We start from the raw sequence: 18,573 nt of genomic DNA, 5'->3' as shown, positions 1-18,573 counted from the left end.
CTCCGCTTGGCCTGCCTGTACCCGTCAGTAGCCTCAGGTGTCCCACGAGCCAACCAGGCTCGAAAGGACTCCTTCTTCAGCTCCCAATCACGCCCCTCCAGGTGTCACTGTCGCTGCCCACGTGAGCATTGAAGTCCCCCAGTAGAACAACGAAGTACCCAGTCGGGGCGTTTTCCAGCACCCTTTCCAGGGACTCAAAGAAGGCCGGGTATTCTGCACTGCCATTCGGCCCATAGGCACAAACGGCAGTGAGAGACCTATCCCCGACCCGAAGGCGCAGGGAAACGACCCTCTCGTTCACCGGGGTAAACTCCAACACATGGCGGCTAAGCTGGGGGGCAATTAGCAAGCCCATCCCCTCCTGCACAAGCTCGGGCTCCTTCCCCACCAGCAAGGTGACATTCCATGTCCCCAGGGCTAGTCTCCATGTCCAGAGATCGGGTCGTCGGGGCCCCTGCCTTTGACTGCTGCCCGATCCACTGTGCACCAGCCCCTTATGGATCCTCCTGCAGGTGGTGGGCCCACGGGAGGACGTCCCACATGTCGCTCGTTTGGGCTAAGCCCGGTCAGGCCCCGTGAGGGGAGGCCCGGCCACCAGGCGCTCGCATTTGAGCCCCAACCCTGGGCCTGGCTCCAGGGGGGGCCCCAGTTGCGCCATGCTGGCCTTGATTGAATTCTATTCATAAAGGTCTTTTTGAACTGCTCTTCGTCTGACTCATCACCTAGGACCTGTTTGCCTTGGGAGACCCTACCAGGAGCATATAGCCCCCAACAACATAGCTCCTAGGATCACTCGGGTACTCAAACCCCTCCACCACAATAAGGTGGCGGTTCAAGGAGGATTTAAAATATCGCAAATGTTTAAATACGATTCTGGTGAGTGTTAATGTTGCCCTTTTATACAACTTCACAGAGATGTTGGACTGCAGCTTTGCCTTCAGTTCACTGCGTCCCAATGTAGGACTGCACCAGAAAGAAAATCCTCCATAGCCCCAGAACGAGAATGTTAGCTGACATCACTGTAAAAAAAAAGGCCTAGGGATGATGGTCTCTTGTGTTCTTTTCCTGTACCTGATGAAGACTTTCTGGATGTAGACCTCTTGGATGACGTCTTTCTGGATTTGGACTTATCAGATGAAGATTTTCTGGTTCTGCCCAAACTATACACCCTTGGCTTCTTTGGACTTCCGTGCTGAATAAATGACATAAAAATGATGAATACCTATTAAGTAAAACGTCACAACATAGGCCACACTCCCGTGGCTGCTAGGCTCCTGACTACAGCGGTCTGCTAAAGTTAGTCCATACCCAACTCGAGTCTTCATCCACCTCCTCATCAGAGGACAAGACTTTCTTGCGTCTCTGTTGTGCATTGTCGGAGTCAGACTCCCCCTGTAGGAGAAAAGATCAGTTCTTACATTATTATCCCTCCTCACAAGAAGTTTTGTTCTTATATTGCTGTGACTATGACATTATTACTTCTGCTATTTAATCATACTACAGATTTACCTGTGACCGACAGTCACTGTATATCCCGCTACCTGATTCACTTGTTCTTGTCTTCTCATTTTTCATCTGCTTATTTTTCACCGGCCTTGTTAGAACACAGGGAAAGACAATTAACTTGATAGGAAAACAAAAGGACAGACAGATCAATATACCATTATATGAGACTGACACCAGCCTTGTTAGAACACAGGAAAAGACAATTAACTTGATAGGAAAAAAAAAGGACAGACAAATCAATATACCATTATATGAGACTGACAAGCAGACAGACAATGAGGACAAAAGTAATGCACCATAGTGATGTTACATATGACCATGTGTCCGAGTGTGGTTTGCGCCGAAGCCTCATATCGAGGCTTGTATAATTTTCAGGGAATCACATGATTGTTTCAGTTTGAGATCCAATTTGTTGATACAAGGACTGAGAAACCTGAGCCTTTTGTGGATGTAGTCAGTCGGTTGGGGTGCAAAGAGTGACAAATATTGAGGATTTGGTGGAATTTTTGAATTATGTGTGATTTAACTCTTGACAGTGAGAGTACAAAAATGAAGCCTACAAAAAGATTTCCTGTTTCATAGCATATCTCATTATAAGGTCAAGGGTATATGGCATATAATACCAGAAACATTTGTTTCTACATAAAAATAAAAGCTTCCCTTTCCTCTCTATGTTACACAAGCACTCTCAGTTGTTGCAACACACCTGCAATATCTGTGCTAGGTCAACAGCACAATAGATTATGATTCAGCTGCATGTCATTACTTTTAACAGTAGTTGTCACTAGTAAACTTAAAGAAAAATGATGCATCCATTAACGAACCTTTTGGAATTACAGTGGATCGCAAAGCCTCATTGCCTCGGGAAAGCCTCGTTTGGCCATCGCAAGTGCACTGTTATGTCCGGAAATAAACATGTAATTATAACAGCTAGACTTTTATGTGTCATATTACAATCTCTTTACATTTCCCAGTTTTCCTGTTATAGTTTTAGTTTATCGAGAGGGACACTGAGCATCAATCAACAGGCAAAAAAATAAAAAATAAAAAGTGTACATGAGCCAGAGTCAAGCTATGAGGCTAATTTTTGTCTTCTGTCTCTCTGGCCAAATGTTAAAAACAAGTCCTATAAATGCTGTTATATTTTTATTGTTGTTGTATCTGCGTAATTTGATACTTCCTATAAACTGTTGAAGCTTTTTTGAGTTCTTTGTTCAATCTAAGGCTCCTAACACACAACTTCTTCTTCTTCTGCACAACTAACTGCTCTTTCCCCTTCAGTTTCTCCCTTCTTTTTCTTTGAGTCTCCCCCCTTTTCAGGTCTGTTCAATGCAGACAGAAGAGATGGAGTTACCGAGACTGGTTTTCATTCACTCACATATTGCTAGTGTGGAAAATTAATGGTAGCAAATTAATTCTTTGACCTTACCTCCTGGCTTTGACCATATCTCCAGAACATCTTCTACTTCTCTTGATTTTATTTTCCTTTTTCTCCATTGCTCCATCTATCTCTGTCTCCCTCCTCTTCACAGCAGCCCCACGCTGTTTAGCCGTGGTCTTCGGTAGGGGAGGAATGTTCCTTCTCTCAGGTTTTCCTTTGTCCATCTGTCCCTTCTGCAAGCCCTTTAAATCCTCCTCCATGGCAGTACTGTGCAGAGGGTTACCTAGGCAACACGGGAGTTCTCTGGTCAGCACAAGACTGGTGTTCTGACATTGTGCCTAGACCTAAATAACTGAAGTGACGTCAAAGCTTTGAAGCTTGTGTCGGGCAAAGGGAGTTCTTCCAAATGAAGCCTTGTTTCAGTGTTTGTTTTGTTTCCCTGATTGTCATGTGATCAATGACAAATGAGGCCCCAGTTTCTCACAGAATCACACGACTGTTCCAGTTTGAGATTCATAGATTCGAATTGTCGATAGAAGGACAGAGAAACCTGAACCTTTTGCAAGTAGCTGGATGGTTGATTTGCATAAAGTACTGAGACTTGACATTATGTTTTATGTTAGTTTTTATTTACTGTCCAGTGTTGAGGATTTGAATCATATTTGATACAACTCTTGACACTGAAAGTACAAAACGACAATTAATAAACAATATTAATATTTTCCTGTAAGGCAAAAGGTATATGTCATATAATATAACAGAAACTTTTGTTTCTAAGTAAAAATAAAAAGTGTCCCTTACCTTGTTCAGTTACACAAGTATGTCAGTAATATTTGCACCGTCGGCATCACTACACTTCATTACTTTAAACAGTAGGTGTCACTAGTGACCGAGTCAAATGAGATTTGAGTAGTTAACCTTTTGGTGATACAATGGACTACAAAACCACATTGCTTCAGGAAAGTCTCCTACAGGCATCACTATTAAATAACCTGAGGCAAAAGCTTTGGTGTCACACAAAACATCACTACTATGTAGGCACCAATAGGGATAAGGACATGATAGTCATACAATGTAAAAACTCACCATAATTTTCCTGAAGTCCTTCTAGGAAACCATCTTCATCTATAGTAAGCAGGTTGGAAAAATCCATTTGATCAGAAGAAGCTTTCTGCATTTGAACAACAATAAAATGTCAGTTATATCACTGAAGTCAACCAAGCTTTGTTTACAAGGTTTAATAATGCAAATACAGACATGTAAACTGGGCACAGAAATTCCCTTCTTATATAATTAACACGGGGATCACCCCCTTTTTAAAAAAACAAACAAAAAAAGCACACCACCCATCTTCCATGGATTACAGTCTAAGTTTAATCAGAAGAGCAGTACAAATGTGACAATGACCCTTAAGCAACTCACTTGTCTCACAGCTGGTGGCGCTGTGAGCACTTTGGTTCCTCTGCCCTTTTTGGCACTGTGAAAACAAAACAGGAATCCGTTTATCAAGCATCAACAGGGGACACCTCCAAATATATGACTCTGGATCCCGGGATGCTGTCTGTGTTTATAGCTTAACTACTTTACAAATGCGACCCAACAAAGACCGTATTTCAGTTAGACTGACACATCTCGGACTAGCCCCAGCTCTTGTGATTCTCATAATCTCGGACATACATCTCGTACCTAATTAAAGTTACTGTAACGTTACGGTACTAAAGGGCGGTTACGAAGCAGAAACTAATTTGTAAAGTAATTTACAAGCTAGATCAATCTGCCTAACCTAAATATGCCACATTTCCCAGTCGACAAACAATGCAACACAGAATCATCAAATTTCTAAATTAAAACGTTGCCAACATACGAAAGACCGTTGTGTATCAGATATCTGGTTTCGTATGTTGGCTAGATTCTAATTAATAAACATTTCTCACCTCATTCTCGGAAAAACTACAGCTAAAATGCCAAGTTTGTTTTAGTAATCACTCAGTTGCTCAAATTTCCCGCAAACCGTTCTAATATCCGGGCTGTACCATTCCAAATACAAAGGGTGGAAGATCCTACGGAGAGTCAAAGGGTTCATATTAGCCGCGGTTCTTAAAATCTTTAATTTACAAGAGGGAAACCACCCACTGTAGATAGTTTAGGCATGCTAATTGTTAAAAGATAATTAACTGTCCAGTGAATATACGAAAATCCGTTAATAATATTAAGATAGGTTTTGTCTTGGCGCCATTATCATCTATTTTCCGTAAAGCTAATAGGGCTCAAAACAATTACACATCATCTAAATGAGCAACAGTGAAGCAAAGGACATCACACAGCTTTTTGGTGATTTAAAAAAAATGTTTTATAAAACAAATCCGAGACAACGTTAAAAACAATTATGGTGAGCCCACCACAGTTAAAAGTAGTTCCATAAAACGTTTAACATTCTAAATGATTTCATTCAGGTTGTAAACAGTTATTTTGAAACTTAGCTTTACCCCTTAGTATAATGTAATTTAAGAAAACGGATCCATTCAGCTTCTCCTCCCTGTCTGTTACCATCATAAATCTTTCAAACACTGACACAATTTCATTATGTCTTGAATGTTTAGTAGGCTACCTGAATTCCCTGTTTATAGCTAGCTTTGTCTGGGTTATCAGAAATACAGATAGTCTTATTAATGTAAATGCGTATGGACCAAACAGAAACAATCCAGTCATCCACTGCAAATTTCACCTTCAACTGAAGAAGCTCAACATACATAGTCAAATAAAATCATGACATCTGAAAGAAAACATCTGAAATGTTCAAGTTGAGGTGCATGAGGGTATATGTGTTTCAAAACTAATCAATATGAACCCCAGAGCCTGGTTCAGTAGTGTTTATGTGTGTCAGAGGTACTGTGTGTGATTCATCATGCTTAATTCCTGAGATATGCAGTGCTACAGAGCTGTACTATTTCCCTTTACAAATCCTTTTTTGAGACATTATGACAAAATATCTGATTAGAATCAACACAATATCACAGACTTTGTACACTACATAGCATAGGCAAAACTATTTCATCAATGGACACATTTATTTTAAGCATAACATCTACCCTTGACCATCAGAGGTTTGGTTGTTTCTGCCATATATCCTACATGTCAATGATTTTGTTTTAATTGCTCTGAATCCATGAAAAGCAACATCACCTCCTGGTGCTGCTTTATCCAGTCTTATTGACCAGGAGGACTAAATGCATTAGCCACATTTGGACCTCTTCATTTGATCCAGTGTGTGCTTTAGGTTGTATTTCCCTGTCTTCCTCTTCATCCATCCACACCTTTGGTAGCGCTCTTGTGTGTGTTTTTTTCATTTTGCTCTCCCTCCCTCCTGCTATATTTTGAGCCCTGCATAGAGCTCGTCTATCTGGGGCCTGAAGAGCTGTTGTATTTCATTCCTCTTGGCCTTCATTGTTGGAGTGAGTAGACCGTTTTCCACTGAAAATAGCTCGGTGTGGATGTAAATGGCCTTCACCTACAGAACACAGATAAGTCAGCAGGTTGTGTTACATAGGATAATTATGTTTCACTTCCTTGAAAACAGTGTCTCATGTCTGAACCAAGTTTTTAAAGACCACTATAAAGCTAAAGATCTTTCAAATATTGGCTGAATTATGAAGTGTTTTGCTTCCTCCTCTTCTTTTTATGATGTTTGGCAAACAGCTTTTGGTGCATTACTACCACACTCTGAATTGAAGTGTGGACCAGAATTGATCCTAGGACCTATGAGTGAGTGTTGTACCTGCTCAAAGGAGCTGAGGCCTCCTTCCTTGCCCAATCGCAGCATATCTTCCAAAATGGCTGCTTTGACATCCTGTGCAGACGGGATCAAAGAAAGATACCTCACAACAATGATGTCACAAGCTCTTTAAATTGACACTGTACCCGGGCTGTAGTTTAAATGGGCATTTGGCCCAATTCACAATCCTTACTTAGTCTAAACCCTTAGTTTCTTGTTCAAGGCAACTTCTTATGTCAGTTCTAACACATTCCTTTTAATAAAGAAAAAAATCCTTAGAATTTGTAACTCTGTACACACAAACTGTATATGCACATTAGAGGGAAAAACATGAATACCTTACAATGCAGTCCATTTAAACACTACAAACTAATGCCTAAAGACAGCTGAATTGTCACCTGTCTAGTAATTTTGCTTCAGAACCACACCGTCTATTTATGTGACATGCAACAGCAGGTGGTCATACGTGACCATTAGGCTAAAGTTAGAGTGTAGATGCCAGGAATTTTTCTTGCCACCATAAATACAGACAAACCTATTAGATTCTTCATGAAAACAGTACCGTCTGTCTCTAATTGTCAGTCAGGTGATAGACTGGTGTCCTGTCCAGGGCGTACCCTGCCTCTCTCCCAGTGTCAGCTGGCACTGGCTCCAGCCCCCCTCCCCCGCGACCCTCATTAGGATAAGCAGCACAGATAATAGATGGATGAAGATTGTACCATATTATGATGTTGTAGCATGTGCAATGTTCAGCCAAGCTTGTTAAGAAAATTGCCTGAACTGGGAAATTGTTATGTCCTAAGTCTTGTTCAATAAGCCAAATACTAAAGTCAACAAATTCCTTTCACTGTACCACAAATATGTCAAATAAAAATACATTTTATTTTCTGCAGATCATTTTTATTATTATTTTCTGAAAATTAGTACAGCTACCCACTGATCTCTAGTGACTGCAGAAGAACCTCCTGGTGTTCTCTGAATAGGAATCTCTGTTCCATATAAACAGTCTGACTTTCTACAGGGAAATGGATTTGCCCTGTGGGCACAATGAATCCACTGTATAGTGGCATTTAACTCTATAAAGTATTACCGCTCTGCCACATAGTTCCTCGTAGCTGCCCTGGATTCCCAGTGTCCTCTTGGTCCAGCCAGACAGGAAGTCAGGGTCAGGGACCACCACTGCTACCAGACACGCCTGGAGATTAACACCGTACATTTAGTGACTATTGATCTTCTAAAAGCCACAGAGCCGTTCATGTCTTGTGAACTAACATAGTTCGGTGCACATAGGAGACACAATAGATTTCCTTGCATTCAAGATTGGTGATTTTATTTATTAACAGTTGCAGGTCACCATAGTCCATCACACAATGTTGACTTTCTTGTTCAATGTCCATTTTCTGTTGATCCTTTGATGTGTCTGTACGACTGTGGTCTAAAACTGTTCACCTCCAAGATCATGAACACCTGGTGCTAAGCACAAGCTCCCTTAAATATTGTCTCAAATAAAGACATGACCCGTACTGGCTGGAAGTATTCACAATATTACAAATGAAAAAACAGAAAATGGCTCTTATAGTACTCATAAGTTAAAATGATGTATAACAAATTGTAGCCAGGATTTTGTTTCATAATACACAGATTCCGCTTAAGTGTCAAAGGCAAGAGAGTTTGAAGGCATTAAGAATTTCCTCCACCTACCTGCAGACTGTCTCCATGCACAAAGAGCTGTGCCACTGCATTACTCCTCATGTAGACATTCTCTATCTTTTCGGGAGCAATGTACTCCCCCTGTGCCAACTTGAAGATGTGCTTCTTCCTGTCCACAAGCTTCAGCGTGCCATTCTGCATACATATATACATAGGTTAAATTTTTATCCACATATTCTGAAGCATCTACAGGCTGTCAGAAATACAGCATCTTACAAATCTAGCTATATGTGTCAATGAACTTTGGCTGAGCTCAATAATGTGTGTGTGAAGTTGAGCTGAACAAAGTGAGGTTGAACTCTAGGAACCTGACCCTACCGGCAGCCATTTTCCAATGTCCCCAGTGTGAACCCATCCATCTGCATCAATCGTCTCTGCGGTTTTCTCTGGGTCCTTCAGATAGCCTTGGAACACGTTTGAACCCTTCACACACACCTAGAAACCCCCCCACAACACACATACTTATGAATGACATACATCATCAAGACTGACTTCCTCTGAGGTTTGTCTGTCTTTGTGGTTCACCTCGCCCTCTCTGTTCTCAGCCAGGTAGTTCATCTCAGGCACATCCACCAGTTTAATAGAGTTACAGGGCAGAGGAGCTCCTACATGACCTATGACATGATGTCAAAGTTAGTTTCTGTAAACTGGAGTAATCAATCAATTCATCATTACAAGGCTGCATATCATGAGTTACATGGACTAAGTGGCTCATGGCTTTGTTGAGACATGACGCCTAGACATAAGTTAGCTGACAAATTCCTGATTGGGGTAACATGTCTGAAAGGGGCTTTAGTTAATGAAAATTAGTTGAGTTAAGCACTTTTATTATTTATTACCTGCAGTCCAATCTCCACCCAGGCTCAAAGTGCATCCAGCAGTACACTCTGTTTGTCCATAGCCTTCATAGAACTGTGACAGAGAAACACGCTAGGGTTGTTATTATGGATAATGATCATGATTACAGATTAGATGGCAGCATTTCTACCTATGACTTAAAATGCAGAGTTCCAGGAAAGATGACAAAGACAGGATAAAATGCGAAACAAGAGATAAACTCAGCTGTTGCATGTTTTACCTGACAGCCAATTGCAGCTCTGAGGAAGGTGAGAACAGTAGGAGAGATCGGAGCAGCTCCTGTTATTATGAGGCGCACGCGGCCACCAAGGCTACCCTGTAGAAGGCAGCACACTACATCTTTTTTACTTCAGTTCCAACAAATTAATATTAGAAATCAGTCTAACAGGTTTTTTTCAACCCTAAGATGCCACATAATGTCTACATATGTACTGCTTCAGCCTTCTGTAGCACTTTCAGTAAAGGCAGTTTGAGGATGATCACAGTGTTGGGTAGATTTGTCTGTGTAATCTTATGATAATAATCAAGGACTTCTATAAATTCATCAGAAAATGAACATGTACCACCATTTTAACCGCGCATCTGACTTTAGAGCAATAAATACTTGAAACTGGATCTTTAGAACTTCTTTTGCAAGACACTTAATAACAGGAGCAATAGTAACAGAAGACCTGCAAGGATGTCTTTAGAATGCAAGTATATATAATCACACAAAGTTATGGGCAGTGCTAGGCACACATTCTAAAGGCACTTTTAGCCTGTGCAAAAATGACTGCATATGTTTGTTGCTTGTCACACTGTGCAAAACATGTCAAACTAAGTTTTGTTGACAATCTGTGTCAGGCTGTAGTTTAAGCATTTCAAACTGCCAGACTGTATGAATGAATGTTACATAATGTAAAAAAAAATATTTGAGAGCTAAAGCATGCCATCAAGTCATATGGTTGATCTGTGGCCCTCTTGTGATTTGAAAACTTCCAAATCAGTTGTTTCATGCATCTAGGACTTTGGTTTTTATAGCATGTTTACTGTAAGAAGCCCTTTTGTGCACACTGGAATAACCTGAATTATTTCAGAGATATTGCCCAGCCCTAGTCAAAACCATTCTTGACCATGTAGCTCTTGAGGGCAGTGACATAAAAGTTTTAACTGCCTGGCTCTGGGTACCTGGACCTTCCTGAAGATGAGCCAATCCCAGATACTGTTTCTTCTCATGATGCCTTTCATTAACTCTCTCTCCTTTCTCCTGTAGGCAAACTCCAGTACCCAGCGTTTGAAAGAGGTGTTGGCCTGCCCAAAGATCTACAGACACATATACACTTATATTATAAGTGTTGACATCATAATCATCATCATCATCGTCTTTGCTGCTTTCAGGTGCCTAGACAACTTTAGTTTTAAATCTTAATATGTTATGGACACTGATTAACTCTGAGCTAACACTCCCAGTGTGCTCACGCACCTTATCATACATTCTGTTTAGGAGTCGGGGCACCACAGGAAACACAGTCGGTCTCAGTGTGTTCAGGTCATCTGCCAACAAACGAATATCTCCCTGGAAATAACCAATTTTGGCCCCATGCACCATCATCACTCCCTGTCGGCAATCATAGAGAATGATGCAGAAAGCAAGAGTTTAGAGTATGTAATTAAAGAGAGGATGACACACATGGCTGGTAGGAATATTCATCAGCAAAGGATCACTATGGTAACTCAGGCAACATACCTGTACTACTCTCTCAAACATGTGAGCCAAGGGCAGGAAGGAAATTTGGACATCACTGGGACCCAATGGACAGGAAAACTAAAACACATACACACAGATAGAAATACAAGCCTGCAGACAGGAACACATGAGTATACAGGCATACAAGTTCTCTTTTCATCCCGGTGTCAATGAGTACATTAAACGCAGTATCTCTGTGGCAGCAGGGCTGAAAAAAGCCTGACCAGTAATTTCGGTCCGAGCAAAAGCATCAGGTGGCCTACCTGCCTGTCATCTCCTACTTGAGCGCACTATGCCCATGCACTCAATGCGTGAGCCAAGAGTCTCCCACAAGGGCAGTCAGGAAGACATGTTACTGCTCTGTTTTGATAGCTAAAGCTAGAAAGCCACAGCAGCTTCTGGTCACAACTGGAGGCTTTATTCAAAAAAGTTACAACTAAAAAGAAGCTGCATGCTGCATGAAGTAAAACCAGAATTAACACTGGTGTAGCTTTTGAATGATGGTGACAACTGAGAGAACAAAAGGGGCTGAAAAGTGATGTCACAGTGGCCTGCTGGACAGGCAATTATGTTATTTTTTTTTCTTTGGGGGGCATTTGTTATTTTCCTGAAATTTGTAAGTAGTTTTCAGGCAGTGCACGTTGCAGTGTGTGTTGTGTTTTGGAGGAGTGGCTTTGGAGAGAAGTCAGAACAAAAGGGTGAGATTTCTTCAGTTGTCTGCTTTTAAAAATCAAGCTTCCTCTTGTTGGTTTTTCCTGGATCGCCAACCCTACATTTAAGAAACTTTTCAGTGCGTCTACATTTGTCAAGCATCAGACATGAATGTTACTGGGACTAGAAGAGCGCTGTGTTTGTGTCCTTGTGTGCTGTCACTGTTGGCCTGTGAGCACTCCCATTTTTTGGACCCAGTGAGTTTTAAAATAACATTAGTGAGCATTTCATTTTAATATCTGCAAAACTGAAATTTGAGCTAGCTCTTGTTAATTGTGAAGTTGTTAATGTCTGTACCTTCACTGCCCTCTCAAAAATGTGGACCAGAGGCAGAAAAGATGTCATGACATCATCTAAGGTGCTCAGAATGTAAGACTGGACAGAAGAGGAAAAAGTTCAGAGCCCCTAATGCTAAGACATCTCTCTCTTTCTTCCCTTCTGCCCTTTTCCCTCAACATTTCTTCCTTTCCTTGTCTCTGCTCCCTGATCCATTACAGTAGCTAGCATATCAGTCTCATAGCAGGAGGTGTGTATTCAAATGTCAGTCAGAAAAATGTTATTTACTTGTATGTTTCTCAAACAGTGTGGTTTCTTCTCATCCTCCATCTCCTGATGTAAGTAAGAGAAAGGAGGAGGTAGAAAAAAAAAGGAGAGGATGAAGTAGAAGAGAGGAGGAAACCTACCTCGTCCACTAGTTCAAATCTTTTTATACATCCTTCTATTACAGAAGCCGTTGTTTCACTGTGACTTTAACAGCTCATACATGACATCAGCACCTCACCGCTGTCACTTTGATGAAGGCTGAGCAGTTGGACACAATATTCCCATGCGTCAACATGACTCCCTTTGGATCTCCTGAAAGTGCACATACACATCTTTTAAAGCAAAGCGGCAGACACATATATTTCAGATACTGCTGGTAACTTATTTTGGGTGACTCTCAGTGTGTGTGAGTCTCACCTGTTGTTCCACTGGTGAAGCAGATGAGTGCCATGTCCTCAGGTCGTGGAGGCTGGGGGTGATGTGGTTTGTCAAACAGTGCCAATTAAAGGGCAATTCTGGTTATTTTCTGTCTTTCATATTTTCTACAAATCCCATACAGAGACCAAAACCAACAATGAATTCTGCGTACCTCCATAATGGCTGTGAATGCAGACCTATGTTTAGCTTACTGGTCTATCAAGAACACAGCAGTGAGCCACATCACTGCACTGGGTGACATGTTTCTTCTGCACAAAAGATGTGGGGTTTATCTTATTGCAAAATACAGAGTTCTAAGACAGCTAGGTATGGTCATTAGTTTGGGGGCGGCTGTGGCTCAGGAGGTGGAGCGGGTTGTCTCCTAACTGCAGGATTAGCAGTTTGATTCCCAGCTTGTCCGGTCAACATGTCTAAGTGTCCATTTAACAGTCTGCTAGCTTGTGTTAACAATGCAAGAAGCTAACAGAGCAGCGTAAACAGGGCAGAGGTCACGCACATGCACAACTGACAGTTTTTTGTTGGTTTTATTCTCTGTATGAGATTTATAAAAAAAAAAAACAACAACATTTAGAAAACTTACAGTCTTAACCTTTAACACATAACATCATCAGCTGAAGTCATTCTAAGTACTGACTAGTAGCATGTCTTGTGCAACATTATTTTTAGGCAAAAATAACAGGTTGATATGGGAAACGTTAAAGTGGTCTTTCTGCATCATATGTAATGGCTTACAACTTAGCACTTAGGATAGGACTGAAGATAGTGAACACACAGGTTCACTATCCTCTATCCAGGCCCAACAGGTCAGTGTTTACGTACCACTGGTTGGTGATAGCTGGCCTTCCCGAGAGCCTGCAGAACAATAAAAGTTCATTAATGAAGTCAATAATGAATTAATGAATTTTTAAGAAACAGAATAATAATAAAAGTGTAAACAAAATCCAAGAAAACTGGAATAACACCAACACAAGAAAGAAACTAACTAGGCAAAAACAAGAACATATTAAATAAAAATAAAATGACAAAGCAACAAAATTCAACAGTTTTACATACAAAAAATGGAAGATTAGAACTAAATAGCTAAAGACAGAAGAAGAAAGCAAGAACTGTTGAGCGACAACAACACAGAATATTTCCAAACTAAAAAACAGAAGGAAGAAAAACAGTCATCATACAAATAAAGTCATAGGACTGATGAAGGAATAAAAGAAAGATAACGTGGACAAAAGCCATCTGCTGACCTCCATCTCCTGCAGGCTGAGGATGTGGATTCCTGCCTGTTGCCCCCTGTTGACCAGGTCAGCACTGGGGGTCTCCATTAGAATGATGGTTTTCACTGAGTGGTTCCTGTTTTTAACACACTCCAGTATCAAGTTGACTTTGTCTACCGCATCACACACGATGGTGGCGATGGAAGCTTCAGAAACAATGTGCAAACACATGCTGACAGGTCAAACTCTGATACATAAGGAAACTTAAGCGTATGTATTGATTTTGTTTTTGCTGTGATTTACCTTTGTCTATAATGTAGGCAATGGCTTGCACTCCCAGCGTGTTGTACAGAGGGACTGACACCAGAGAGTACATGTAACATGCCAGCTCACTGATGGTCCACTAAGACCACACACACAGGCATTATAGGATGATACATTTAGTCAGTAACCCTAACAGATAAAACACTGGTATGATGATAAATCACCTGAACAAAATAATGTGATTACTGCCAGGGTTTATATCACAACTGTGTGATTTTGTGTATGTTAAGTGTGTGTGTCTGTACCTCAGGTCTGTTCAAAGAGAAGATGCCGACGTGCGGGTTGGTGATCTTGGAGTGTCCTTTGTGAAGAAATGCAGAACCCAGATTCTCTGCATGCTCCATTACCTAACAAACACACACACACACACACACTAATGCTGCAGCAACAAACAACTATGTAAACTGAGCTTTGTTTGACCTCATTATCTAATAAAACAAAGGGCACAGTGGAAACATTTCCCACTGGCATGGTTGAGTATAACAGACTGAATCTGCAGATATTTACATTCATTTATCAAAAGTAGCCTCTGTTTTTAAGAATCTCTTGTTTACATCAAAATAACAGAGAACTGGTTATTAAGGCTTCATGTTCCTCATGGGAGGGGGGATCGTCTCTCCTCATCTGTCCCTCTCTCAGGTCTAGCTTCCATCCCTAATCCTTATTCCCTCTTGATCTGTGGAGGTGAACAAACACCTAATAACTATATGGATTAATATAGGCTAGTTAATTTTCAATGACAGTTATAGTCCACGTCTTTTTAGCGGTTGTAAAACTATGTCCTCAAAAGTTCACTGGTCAGTGCTTCACTCATCTACCTAACCACAGCCTGACTTAAAGAGAGACGTGCATGGTGCGTTCAGCATCAGAGCATCTTTAAGTCATCAGGTCCTGCTGAGCTGCAAGGACAGCGGATGGACAAGCGGTCTTCACCAGGCCGACAAACAGCAGAAATGGTCTGGACAGCAGTAGTTTTCACGTAGGTCTTACAGACACCAGTAAAAAAAAACAGTTTAGAGCAGAGAATAATGGGGGATGTGGGTGATTTAAACAGCCATCTATTAAGATTATGCTGCACTTAGTGTGCCAGAGAAAACAGACAATGTGGGGATCCAGGGGTGATGCCTGTGTGTTGGAGACACATTTGATAGAATGGAGTTCTATCTGAGGTCCTTGAATAAATGATTTATTGGTGGCATAGATTTTTATTTTTATTTTTTGCTGTGGTGGGAATGATTTTGGTGTGGAGGGGCACCACTGTGAAATGTTACCAGTGGAAACATTCAGTCTGCAGTCTACAAAGTTAGGGTTAGTTTCTACCCTTTACTTATTTTTAGTGCAAAATGAACACTACTCATTAAATAAACAAATAAATACATACATACATGGACAACACATATAGGTAATGTTAGCCCCACCATTCTACTGGCTTTACCAGTACAACAACAGTTTCTACTGCCTGCACATTTAAGCTGGAGGAGTGATTGCACAGCAAGGTGAGCTGCTGCTGCTGCTGCTGCTGAGTCTTACCTCCCTATAGGACATCCATTCATAGGGCTGCTTAGGTTTCCTGAAGCCCAGACAGGGACCATTATCTGGAAGACGAAAGGAGAGTGTGGAAGTGAGAATAATACAACTAGCAAGTAGCAAAAGACACCCAAGAAGACCAAATGTCAGGGCAAAGGAAAAGGTAGGACCTAAATATGCAGACCCAGACAGAGGAACTAGTTTATAGGAAATATTTAATGAAAAAAATACTGAGCAACGTGTCAGAGGAAAAAGAAGAGGAGCTTGCGGGAGGGGGTAATGAGCACCAACGAACAAAATAAAAGCACAAAACCAGGAAGCAAGTCCAAACCACAACACCAAATTTCAAGTCAATACTGCTTGGTATCTCATTGTACACCTACCTATCATACATGTGTACTGTGTACAAGACAAACTACAATGTTTATAGTAGTGGCAAGATGCTGTGATGTCATCAGTGAAAGTTTGAAGATTTAAGAAGTAATTTATAGTGTCCAGGGTAATAGGATACAGCTGAAAAATGTCTGCCAAACTTCTTAAAAGTAAAAAGAACCAGCCTCCAATGCAGGTAAATGTTAAATAACCAGTATATTTTGGAATCAAGCACATTACTTTTAACCCATATGTATGAGGAAAAGCTTGTGTAGTTTTGGATACTAGCAAAGCTAATAGCCTCAGAAACTCATAACATCATTTGTGACTTACTGGAGACTCTGAGCCCTCTGAGGAAGAACTCGTATATTGTTCTGGCATCATCGTAGAAATGTGTTAAGTGAGTATCTCCGGCCTGCAGAGCAGATCTGCGCACCAAGTCGCTGCCCTGACAAAACAAACAATGTAGGTTGTGAAAGCTATAACTGATCCTTCTGTAAGCCTTGCATCAGGTTCAGTGCTTAAACATTTAAATCACATAGTTTAGCTGATTGTGAATGAAAACGCATTTCTTTTTACTTTATTGCAAATACATGGTGTTCGGCACTTTGCAGCAGCTTGCTCAGGGCTTTTGTCTGATCAAAACAGCAAATATTATTATTAACTCTCTGATGCGTTTCTGGTGCCAGTGTTGGGCTGATCACTCCACCCTATAATTGGTGGCACATCAAGGGCCTGACAGCTGAGGGCAGGGTGGTGCCTGTGTTTGTGTTTGCGGTTAAATCAAGCTATAACCAGTTTGAAAGCAATTATATACTGAAGGCAAACAGGCAGCAGCAGTGGAATACAGCCAGCTTTTCTATCCTGCATTAGTTCTAGCTAGAGCCCTTTCAGTTTTGCTAACTTTACATTCCATGGCATTTTGTCAGCAACAGCACAGTTATGTACAATTAATTAAGCCCAGATATGAGTAGTATGAAAGTTTTGATTTTGACCTGCTACCTTTTAAAAACATGACCCTAACAAGAAGATTTCAAACTTGAACTCACTGGAACCTCCACTGACTGCATGCGGAGGTCGCAGATTGGTGGATGGGGCCTGGGCCGTGTTGCCAAGTAGTAGGCGGTCGCAGCTGTCACTGCCCCCATGCTGACTAACATGGCGGTGAAGACATTCCTGATGTATTGACTGACATCATCCAGATCTGACAACCCCAGCTTCTGAAAGAACTCCTGGCTCAGCATGATGCCACTGATGAGCTAAAAGGTGACTATGTACGTTTGTAGAGAGAGTGTCTGTCTGTGTGTGGTGGCAGCAGTAAATCTGTGTCTGTGTGTCAGGTGAATGTCAGGCTGAAATGGCATCAGCAGGTTTGTACTTGATAACACGAGGTACTCTCCGTTTGGCCTGAGTGTGTGTTGTAGAAAGGAGTGTGTTGTGCGATGACAGCAAGGAGTGGACCTAAAGCAAGGAACAGAAGACACATTTGTGCACTTTATTTTTTAAACTTTATCCTTTCAAGTGCTTTTAATGCATTTTTGTAGGCTTGTTTAATCACCAAGCACACCCCTCATTTTGTGTTTGCCTGTACTGTAATTAGTAAGTCAACACAATTACAACCTCGAGTTATAATTCATATGTAGTGTCCTCAATTTTCAAATGAGTTATACATTGACATTTCAGTTAATATCATACTGAAGGTTGTGTGGGTGTGGTTTACAGATGCTTCTGCCACATAAGACTCATAAGACGCTTTCATCAGAGTTTTGCTGACACCACTTTTTTCCTAGCTGCACCCAGTCCTGCTCCTCTTATTAGCTGAAAAAAATGAGGACAGAAACAGCCATGCACAAATCTACCATATGAAATGATGAAAAACACATATAAACAAAACAGCTGTTTTACAAAAACTGTGCCCTGTAGGTTAGTATGTAGCTTCTGAAACTACACAACCAAGATGGAATTGAGGAGAATCTAGGCTCCTGAAGTAGTGGTCCTGTTTTTGGCAGATGTTTAACACCAGGCCACAATGAAAGGCCTGTTCCTGATGGATTTGTCAAGAGCACGTCTGATTGGTGTAGCAGAATCCCAAGGTGACACAATATGTTTGTTTGTTTACAGCAGATTGGAGTTCACTTTGTTAAAACACATGGCATGGCACAACAGCACACCACAGCATTTGTTTCTGTTCATGACTTCACACAAAAAGCATCAGCATTTTTTTACAGCTCTTGAATCCAGTGCTCTCTCAGCAAAACCACCAGCAAAACTGTTTCTATAACCTCCTCCAAACCAAAACTCAGTATGACGTGCAGAGAGCTCAGAGACTTTGTTCTGCTGCTACTACTGTAGAATAATAACAGGGAATGTGTTCAGCCATGGCTCATACTGCAATATAATTAGATCATATATCATATAGTTAACAGATTCTCTCTGGACAAGTTAAGCAGGTGTCAAGTGTAAGGTTCCCATGGTGTGTGCGTGCGTTTGTGTT

General features: G+C 41.2%; 2 protein-coding genes across 7 annotated transcripts in view; both read right to left on the bottom strand.

The window, feature by feature from the left end:
• Positions 1 to 4,948, bottom strand: part of cenpu (centromere protein U) — an 11,612-nt gene extending 6,664 nt beyond the window's left edge. The window contains exons 1-8 of one of the 4 annotated variants that reach the window (XM_020595499.1): positions 4,822 to 4,947; positions 4,295 to 4,364; positions 3,974 to 4,058; positions 2,936 to 3,170; positions 1,681 to 1,684; positions 1,510 to 1,575; positions 1,309 to 1,392; positions 1,072 to 1,192 (exon numbers count right to left, since the gene is read on the bottom strand). In XM_020595499.1, coding sequence (XP_020451155.1) covers positions 1,072 to 1,192; positions 1,309 to 1,392; positions 1,510 to 1,575; positions 1,681 to 1,684; positions 2,936 to 3,170; positions 3,974 to 4,058; positions 4,295 to 4,364; positions 4,822 to 4,826 — 670 coding nt within the window. In that variant the 5' untranslated portion in view covers positions 4,827 to 4,947. Of the gene's footprint in view, positions 1 to 1,071; positions 1,193 to 1,308; positions 1,393 to 1,509; positions 1,595 to 1,680; positions 1,685 to 2,935; positions 3,171 to 3,973; positions 4,059 to 4,294; positions 4,365 to 4,821 lie in introns of all 4 variants that reach the window. The other 3 variants (XM_020595498.1, XM_020595501.1, XM_020595500.1) reach the window with 3 other exon arrangements.
• Positions 4,949 to 5,256: 308 nt separating this feature from the next.
• LOC109957542 (long-chain-fatty-acid--CoA ligase 1-like) overlaps positions 5,257 to 18,573 on the bottom strand; it is a 15,171-nt gene continuing 1,854 nt past the window's right edge. The window contains exons 1-21 of one of the 3 annotated variants that reach the window (XM_020595495.1): positions 17,775 to 18,564; positions 17,129 to 17,540; positions 16,413 to 16,527; positions 15,711 to 15,775; positions 14,426 to 14,527; positions 14,160 to 14,259; positions 13,887 to 14,062; positions 13,465 to 13,497; positions 12,625 to 12,676; positions 12,446 to 12,519; positions 10,954 to 11,031; positions 10,690 to 10,824; positions 10,395 to 10,529; positions 9,448 to 9,543; positions 9,209 to 9,281; positions 8,895 to 8,983; positions 8,688 to 8,804; positions 8,361 to 8,504; positions 7,750 to 7,854; positions 6,663 to 6,734; positions 5,257 to 6,395 (exon numbers count right to left, since the gene is read on the bottom strand). In XM_020595495.1, coding sequence (XP_020451151.1) covers positions 6,255 to 6,395; positions 6,663 to 6,734; positions 7,750 to 7,854; positions 8,361 to 8,504; positions 8,688 to 8,804; positions 8,895 to 8,983; positions 9,209 to 9,281; positions 9,448 to 9,543; positions 10,395 to 10,529; positions 10,690 to 10,824; positions 10,954 to 11,031; positions 12,446 to 12,519; positions 12,625 to 12,676; positions 13,465 to 13,497; positions 13,887 to 14,062; positions 14,160 to 14,259; positions 14,426 to 14,527; positions 15,711 to 15,775; positions 16,413 to 16,527; positions 17,129 to 17,323 — 2,097 coding nt within the window. In that variant the 5' untranslated portion in view covers positions 17,324 to 17,540; positions 17,775 to 18,564 and the 3' untranslated portion in view covers positions 5,257 to 6,254. Of the gene's footprint in view, positions 6,396 to 6,662; positions 6,735 to 7,749; positions 7,855 to 8,360; positions 8,505 to 8,687; positions 8,805 to 8,894; positions 8,984 to 9,208; positions 9,282 to 9,447; positions 9,544 to 10,394; positions 10,530 to 10,689; positions 10,825 to 10,953; positions 11,032 to 12,445; positions 12,520 to 12,624; positions 12,677 to 13,464; positions 13,498 to 13,886; positions 14,063 to 14,159; positions 14,260 to 14,425; positions 14,528 to 15,710; positions 15,776 to 16,412; positions 16,528 to 17,128; positions 18,565 to 18,573 lie in introns of those variants that run through there. The other 2 variants (XM_020595494.1, XM_020595496.1) reach the window with 2 other exon arrangements.

This window comes from Monopterus albus, unplaced genomic scaffold, assembly GCF_001952655.1.
Source record: "Monopterus albus unplaced genomic scaffold, M_albus_1.0 scaffold27.1, whole genome shotgun sequence".
In the NCBI taxonomy this organism is placed as follows: Eukaryota; Metazoa; Chordata; class Actinopteri; order Synbranchiformes; family Synbranchidae; genus Monopterus; species Monopterus albus.
This window is presented reverse-complemented; position numbering and strand designations above follow the sequence as displayed.